At 28.2% G+C, this 9,470-nt stretch overlaps 1 protein-coding gene across 1 annotated transcript in view; it reads left to right on the plus strand.

The window, feature by feature from the left end:
* Positions 1-9,470, plus strand: part of LOC111642553 (TBC1 domain family member 13-like) — a 22,156-nt gene that overhangs the window by 5,678 nt on the left and 7,008 nt on the right. The window contains exons 4-8 of the mRNA XM_023388910.1: positions 2,613-2,769; positions 3,422-3,553; positions 4,271-4,337; positions 4,413-4,655; positions 7,278-7,359. Of these exons, the coding sequence (XP_023244678.1) occupies positions 2,613-2,769; positions 3,422-3,553; positions 4,271-4,337; positions 4,413-4,655; positions 7,278-7,359 (681 nt within the window). The remainder of the gene's footprint in view (positions 1-2,612; positions 2,770-3,421; positions 3,554-4,270; positions 4,338-4,412; positions 4,656-7,277; positions 7,360-9,470) is intronic.

The following is a 9,470-nucleotide window of genomic DNA, read 5'->3' on the forward strand; positions in this document are numbered from 1 at the left end:
ACAATATTTTTATAATAAATAAATATTTTATTGAATTATATATTAACCATTTTGGTCAAATACCTGTTGTCATCGTTTATGATTTCACATTCATAAAAGTTTTGATCGTTGCTTACAAAAAACTGATCCAAGTGATTTTTGACATTGCCATTTCAAGTAAATGTCTTACAGTTAAAAAAAAATTGTATAGACTGGAACAAGTAATAATCTGAGTGTGCTCGATCTGGTGAATATAGTTGGTGTGATAGCACCTCCCATCTAAGTTATAACAGTTTCTGATGAGTTACCAAACTTGTGTGAAATTTGACATTATCATGGTAAAACACTACACTTGTTTTGTTGATCAACTCTGGCCACCTTTTGTTTACTCGATGGCAGTACACTTTCGAATCAATTGTTAAATTGTCTGGTAAAAGCTCCAAAAACAAAATTTCCTTAAAATCCCACAAAAGATAGCATCTCTCTAAGAACATGTGGAACCCATATATTGAGCTTTGAAACAAAATCAATTTGTTTCAAGTAATCATAAGCAGTTCAATTTGACAGATTTAATCTCTTAGTGATTTCATGTGTTGTTATTTGGCAGTTTGCTTCAATCAGTACCTTTATTTTGTTTTCATTGCCTTCAACTGGCCATCCAGAGAACATGGTGCATCTTCAATATTGAAATTGCCAGAACGAAATTTTGTAAACCAGTTTTGGCACTGTCTTTCTCTCAACACATCATTTCCATGCATGTACCACAATTTTTTTCTTGCTTGAACAGCGTTTCGATTTTTTGGTAATAAAAAAGCAAAATATGCCAAAAGTGATGCTTTCGACCTTCCATATTTGATGGGATGCAAGAAATAAACAATTGCACAAAATTAAACAAAATTTTTTACAAATAAGCCTTAAAATGCTAGCTGTCAAAATATATAATGATATTGATAATACAGTTTAGAATGAAAATAGTGGGAAAAATACGACTAATCCCTCTAGTGGTAAAAAAAATGAACTTACTTTCTGAACAACCCAATAATTCAGCAAGTTTTGGTCCCATCTTTGATCCCCATACTAACCCCATCGGTTTGTCTATAAAAATTATCATATACTTCAAAATAATTTCTTTTATATGTTAATAGTGATATATTGAAAAAAAACAGGTGTAGTCTATAAAATCAACTGTAATTGCCAAAAATCCAAAAAATTACATAGGTGAAACAGGACGAGCTTTAGAAATACGGATCAAAGAACATGAAGCAGCCATTAGATTAAAATATAACAACTCCCCTTGGTATAACCATATTAAAAATAGTAACTGTAATATTGATAGAAATAATATTAAAATTCTACATGTAGAGAAAAATATATATAAAAGAAAATTTAAAGAACATATTGAAATTGTAAAACATAGTAACAATAATCTTGTAAATATCTCTAATGGAATGCAAATTGAACAACAATGGTACAAAATTATAGAGGGCGTAACAATAAACCAGTGAACTGTTTGTAAAACCTAAACACCAAATGTTGTAAAAGTTATTGTGTATGGATTACCATTTGTGAATTTATACAACACATAACTAGTGTTTAATAGAATATTTTTCAAATGATATTGAAGAAAAAAACCTGTATGTATATTTTTTGTAAAAATTTGTTTTAAAACTTACTTATTACTGGGTTTATGATTGTATTTTTATTTTTTAGCAATATTTGCATTATATTACGTTTTACACACAGAACTATTGATTTAATAGAATATTTTCAAAAAATATAACAGAAAAAAAACCTGTATGTACATTTTTGTTAAAAAAATTTTTTTTAATTTTTAAAAAGGTTTTATATTACTTATTTGTAAATAGGTTTATGATTGTATTATTATTATTTATAGCGACATTGTTTAATCATATTATGGTTTACGCCAAGAAAAATAATTTCGTATGATAAATACAAGTACCGTATGAATGTAACTCGGGAAAAAGAAGTGTGTAAAGTTCTTACAGGTACTGGTAATAATGTTTCTGTTGTGTTATTTGGCATCTCTACTCATTTTAATTTTTAATTTGTATTTTTGTCAACTCAATATCTAATTGTAATTCTAGAGCACTGAAGAGGGACTGGAAAATGAAACCAGTTCGAAATGCATATGAATTGAAAATACAATAAAAGAGTTTATTGACCTGACTTGCTGTAAGATAGTCTACCGAGAGAAATATTTTCAGATTAAAGAGACAACCATTCACTGAACGAATATACAGCTACAATTAGTAAATTCATCAAATTGGCCTGTTTGCTGTTGTGTGAGCTCATATTTGAATACCTAAAACAAAGTTCTTGGAAACAATGAGAACTCCATGCAATAATTTTACTGTATATTGAGATATATTTTATTATAAATAATATGTTTATAAAATATTTTCTGTTATATTTATGTTCTCATGCTCAAATATTTTTCACTAATTGCTAATTATGACTTTTTAAAAAATTAACTGTTTTTGAATAAATTGCTATAGTATTAAATTTCTAATGTATCATTTATTTAAAGATTAGTCATCATACTTCTTCATCTTCTTTCTCTTTTAAATTACAGTAAAATAAAACATAAATATTCATTGTTTTATATATTACAGACGCTTATGTCCAGACATATCATTTTTTCAACAACCGACAGATTATCCTTGCATACAAATTGTAGAAAATACAGAAGTTGAATCATTTAGGGAAAGAGTAAAGCAAACTGCATTAAGTTCTGCAAATGTTATTCGCAGTAGAGCTGGAATTACAAATGTAAGCATTCTTAATGTGTAGTGTAAGCATTCTTAATGTGTAGTGCAATAGGTTTTTATAAAATAATATAATTAATAAAATTAATGATTTTATTTTTATAACAGTACTTTTATTGAGATCTTATAAATGCTTTGATGGATATCATTTTATTAGAAACTTTAAAAGAAATGCCAGTTTATTTCAAACACAAATTTTTAGTGATCTTTTCTGTTTAATTTTACATTTTTGTATATTTTTTAACTTAATTGAAATTTTAAAATAGAAGATTCTATATTCAAATACATATGTATCTCAAAAATGAGATATTTACAATTAAATTAAAATAAACTTAATAATTATATTTTTTTTTAAATGTAGAAACATCTTTTACTTTTATTATTAAATGTAAAATTTGATTTTAAAAATGATTTGCAATACATTGTAATTTTGTTTCAGTTAGAATTATAAATTTTTCAAAATTGAATTTTATTAATATGTTAATTTCTATTAATTATATTAATAGAATTAATAGAAAATAAAAGAATTAATAGAATTCTATTAATAGAATTAATTACTTATTAATAGCAATTAATAGTTAATTGCTATTAATTCGTAACCTATTTTGAAATGATATTTTAAAATTGACTGTTTATGATTAATCATTTAACTTCAGATTTCACTTTCTAAAAAAAGAGCACATGATGAATATCAGTATTTGCCTCAAGGCCAAGAAGCACATTGGGAGGTGGTAGAACGAATATTATTTCTCTATGCAAAATTAAATCCAGGTCAAAGTTATGTTCAGGTATTAAATTTTGTGATATATTTTTTTTGCACAAAAAGTTCAAATATTTAAAAAGTAGTTACAATATATTTTTTAAAATTTTCAAATGTTTAGACTTTTAAATTTTATTTCAATATAAACTTAATTAACCATTTGTTCATTAATTGAACTCCATTGCTTCTGTTAAATTTTACATAAAAATGCTTTATATGTTGATCTGGACTTTAGTTAAATTTATATATACGTAATATTTTTCATGTTTTAATTTTAAACTTAACACTTACAACAAATTTTTTGTTGCTGTAAATTAAACTGAAAGATGTTTGATTTTAAATTTAATATTTGAAATTCAATTAATAATACAAAATAAAAATGAAAATATTATCTTTTACATTCTAAATGTTTTTTAATTTAATAATTTGTCTTTAATAAGTTATTTTAATAATCTGAACTTATAAAATTATTTTAATAAATTATGAAAATTATTCATTTTAATAATTTATTTTCACATGAGTTAAACTCTCTAAACATTTAAGTTGTTTTTAAAATTTTATAATAAAATTATCTTTTAAAACTAGTATTATTTAACTATTAATTATTTTTAAAACATTTTTTCTAGTTTTTCCTTATCCTCTCTCTCTCTCTCTCTCTCTCTTCTTCTTCTTTCTTCTTCTTCTGAAATATTCTACTGATGTAAATAATCAAATGACTCAACCTGTTTTGAAATATTAATTGCAGGGAATGAATGAAATAATTGGACCAATTTATTATACATTTGCTTCCGATCTTAATCCTGAATGGAGTAGTAAGAATCTTGAAAATCTCTTATAGATATTAAATATTAAAAGAAATTTTTTGTGATTTTAAATAATTTTTTCAGGGTATGCTGAAGCTGATTGTTTCTTCTGTTTTACTAACCTTATGTCTGAAATTAGAGATTTTTTCATTAAATCTCTAGATGAGTCTTCTAGTGGAATTGGTTCAATGATGAATCGACTAATGAATATGTTAAATCACTATGATTATGATGTATGGTTTCGTTTACAAGAATTAGAATTAATGCCGCAATATTATAGTTTCAGATGGATAACACTTTTATTATCTCAGGAATTTCCTCTTCCAGGTATTTTCAGAAATATTAGTGCAAAAACAATTTGGTAAAAACTTTTTTTATTAATTTATAAATTAATATAGACTAGTGACTTTATGTTCAAACTTTTAATATTATTTTTAAAAAATTCATACAAAAAATGTGAGTAATACCAAATATATAAATTGTTAAAATATAAGCAGTACAATAATCTTTAAATAATTTCTCCCAGCGGTTCTAAATTATTTAAATTAATTAATTTATTTATAATTATTAATATTAATAAGAGATGGCGCCTAACGCTTACCTCTAGTGCCAAATTAATTACGTAATTTATTTAGTAATTAGCCTTAAAACTAGCCTGATGGATTTACGGCATATGTTTGGTGATTAATAATCTTGTCTTTGTACACATTCTTTTTTAACATTCAGAAAATATCCGGTTACTTTTTAGTTCAATGTGGATCAACTGAAATAAGTAGTAATTCTCAAACTTGATATAATAAAGATTGCATTTAATACATTGGTCCAAAAGTTAAGCATAATTGACAAACCAATGGTTACTGCAAAACAAACAAACAAAAAATCTAGTACACAGATTTTTTTTTCTGTTCTATCACCATACATATGGTGGCAAATTACATCAAAATTGCAGAAAATATGCATAATCTGCTGTTCAAGAAATACAGCAACACAAAGTTTTATATAAGTTATTTCTGTGTGAATATTGAATACATTGTTGTTATTAGTATTTGATGACTTCTCTGGCATAAAGATACCACATAGATTCTTTAGTGGTAAACATAAATTTTGCTGAATTGACTTACTCAAATAGGGAACACATTAGTAATTGACTCTGCAAACTTTGTATACCAGGAAAAGCATTTTGTGCCTCCTGTCCCTCCTCAGTCCTTTATTACATATCTTTAACTGTTTTTCAAATATATTAGTGACTACTGATGAATAAACTTTATATTGATAAACTGTATAAAATTGTAAGTAAATGTAAAATGGTTGAAAAAGATTGATTTAAAAAGGAAGACCTTTTGTAATAAATCTAAACTTTTTAGATTTATTACAAATTAGTACCAGTACTTCGTACTGGTATAATAGAGTTTGCATAGTCAATTACTGATGTGTTCCTTGTGTGATTAGTTCCCTTCAGCAAAATTAATGCTTATCACTAGAATCCATCAGGAGAATGAGTAACGATTAAACATACCACATGAATGATTTTATTAAAATCAGAATTATCAGCAACTTAGAAGCAGGTGACTCAAAGACAGATTTTGAGAGCATTGAATGATCATTAAGTGTCATTTCTAGACATTAGAGAAGACAACAATGAGATTGAACCAGTGGATTCTGAACTGAATAGGGCAAGACTTTCTAGAATGGTGAAAAGAAATTGTAAATGTCATTATTTATTTTAGAGTGCATCTCTTGTGTACTTGATATTCTAGCCACTAGTGTCAATGCAAAACAGCAATAAAAATACCAGTAACTTTAGTATTTATTTCTTTAAAAATATTACATTGTATGTTGTTCTGTTGCTATGACTGTTACATCAAATCCAGAAATGTTCATTTGTGAAATCAGCAGTTATTGAAATTGGCAATATTCCTGCCAAATTAGTGTAATTGCATTCCATCAAATGATATTAGTGCAGTATTGTAGTAAATTTATAAAGTTATATATTTTGGAGATCTTTCATTTTGTTTCAGTTTTGTTTTTCATTGTTTTGGAATTTATCATTTAGAAATTTTGCTGTGAATACTTATTTTTTATTTATTATTATACCTGTTTAAGACACAATTTAGCATTTAATGTAACTTATACACTGTGGTGGTATTCAAATGATGTAACAATCAGGTTTGCTGCAGTAATGAATGTTTTAAGTATTAAAGAAAAATTTATAAGTTTGTGAGGGCCTTACAGTATTTTTTATTTCGATGCTCACTGCGCATTGAAAAAATACACAGAATAATAATGGTCAAACCCATGACGGGCTCAAAAAAAGCCACCTTAGTGCCCACTGGAAGAAAGAGTATCCATTGGATTGTTTTCCAAACACTACAATAGATACTCTTATCAGGCTAAATTAAAATAATAACTAATTAGCCTTAATTTAATGTGATAGCTAATTTGGCAGATCACTTGGCAATATGAACATAATGGGTTGTTGTTTACTATGTATAGACATTGTCATTATGTATGTATAACTATGATAAAGCATTCATTAGTGAAATGTTATGTCCATTACTATTTTAACAGTGAAAACAACTGTTTTCAACTTACTGAATGAGTTTTTCTCAGATTATGTTAAAGATAATATAAAGAATCAAATGTGTTATAAACATTTCAAAATATTTTCAACTCATTATTCAAGTCAAAAGCATTTCACATAAATTGTTTTATGGATTATTTTTATTATGTTTAACTTTTGGACACATGATATTATTCATCTCAGAGGAATTAATGTTATGAAATATTAGCATAAGCATCTTTAATTCATTCTAATATATTCAAGTGTTTGATGATGATAAAAGTGCAAAAATTTTAAATGTAATAAATTTTTATAATTGTGTTTTATAAACAATTCTTTTTATTTCTATATAATTTATAATGATCAACTTACTTTTTTAATATTTTCAGATGTGATCAGAGTATGGGATTCTTTATTTTCTGATCATAAAAGATTTGATTTTCTGATAAATGTTTGTTGTGCCATGTTACTGTAAGTATTTATTTTATTACCATATATAATAATCTATTAAAACAGTTATTTAAATGCTTGCTTTTTACTCATAGATTATTAAGAATTATTCCAAAACATTAGATATGAACTTCATAATTTAAAAAATATTTGGATAAAATTTTGAATTTATTAATATAAAATTAATGTTTTTCATTCACAGAATATATGCAACTCATATTTTTTATTAAATCCTACAATCCAACTCTATTGTTCACAAATGCATTTAACTATTAACTATATATAGTTGTTAATAATAATAATAATAATTAATAACTCTCCCGTGGTCACCACCTGGTCGTGGTGGGAGAGCCCAGTAATTTTACTGAACCATAGAGCAATGCAGGCTGGAGCACAAGCTCCTGGCAGGGACACCCATGCCAGTAAGGTCTATGGGGAGAAATGAAGCTAAGAGTGACCACACACCCACATTCTGTGGAGATAATCATTATGGTAGTAACCAGATCTAAGTATGATACCGGCTCGGACGTCGCCCGGGTTAACAAGGTCCGCGTTCGTGGGTTAGGCAGAGGCTCACGTTCGAAAAATAGGCTCCAGTCTCCCTTGGTTACCGGTGGCGAAAGCAGCGCCGGCCCAAGCATGGCTACTGCAATGCCCTCAACAGATGTGAGGAATCAACCTAGCCTTGGTGTTTCTGTGGCAATGCATCCACAGACCACAAAGGCTGGAAAACCACGCCAACGGATGAAATGGACAACAGAAATGAACGAGTTTATCATCCGCACTTACTACACCATCACAAGACTCGAAACAAACATGACAGCATACAGACAACAACTACACCACATATTCACACAACAATATCCTCACCTCACTGTCACCGAACAAAGGGTTGTTGATCAAAAACGAACAATTATACACAACAACCTTATCCCACAAACAACACTTGAACTTATCAAACAACAGGTTGCTGATCAAATACATCAACAGACAGAAACATTTAACATTAATGAAGATCACGTAACCTGTCAGGATAATCCAGCAACAAGCACTGATTACAGCACACACACAACAAGTACCACTAATGATACTGCAGGCACTTCCCCATCCATCACTGATAACGTAGACATAGAATTAGTTAATACGCTCTCACTTATATTTCAGGAAACACTCACTAAATATACAGGCACAGATCCCACACAAAGACCACGAATACCGAAAATCAACATGTCAAAGGTAGTAGGAAAAACATTAAATAATGTAAACACTCATTTACTACCAAACCACATTCATTCAATTTCTACACTCTCAGACATTCATACATTAGTTTATGCTGTGGCAATCACAGTAGTAACACACCATGGACTGAAAATACAATCACAGACGAACACACACAAAACACAATTCTATCACAAGCCTGCCTGGCAGAGAAGAATAGAAACACAAATAAATGACATTAGACAGCAATTAGGCAGGCTGACACAATACACTAAAAACAACATAACACCCAAATTAAAGAAACAACTCAAAAACATTTTCAAGAAAATCAAAACACACACAAAACATGAACATCACAACACACACATTACAGAATACATCGATACACTAAAACAGAAACTCGCAGCCAAACCACGTAGACTCAAACGATACAAAACATGTACTTTTGATGATATGAAACCGTGCTTTACAATTTGTTTATGCTTCTAACACAATAAAGTGCTATAAATTAAGTGTTTTATTTTATAGCCTTTATTGCCACCCGTGTCTTAATTTATAGCACTTTATTGTGTTAGAAGCATAAACAAAACATGTACATTATGAAAACAACAAAATAAATTATTCACAAACAATGAAAAACTTTTCTACAGACAAATCAGTACCAAAACAAACACTGATACACAGCACAGTGGCACACCAACAGAAGAAGAACTCACAACTTATTGGTCTTCTGTTTGGTCCAATGCTGTTACACAAAATGCTGATGCAGGCTGGATTGAGGAGGAGAACAGAAACTTGCATAACATACCAACTATGCCCTGTGCTGAAATAAACATACATGACATTCGCTACGCTGTTAACAGAACACACAACTGGAAGACACCTGGTGTAGACAACATTCACAATTTCTGGTA

Source organism: Centruroides sculpturatus, unplaced genomic scaffold, assembly GCF_000671375.1.
Source record: "Centruroides sculpturatus isolate CEXI.00-Female unplaced genomic scaffold, Cexi_2.0 scaffold1550, whole genome shotgun sequence".
In the NCBI taxonomy this organism is placed as follows: domain Eukaryota; kingdom Metazoa; phylum Arthropoda; class Arachnida; order Scorpiones; family Buthidae; genus Centruroides; species Centruroides sculpturatus.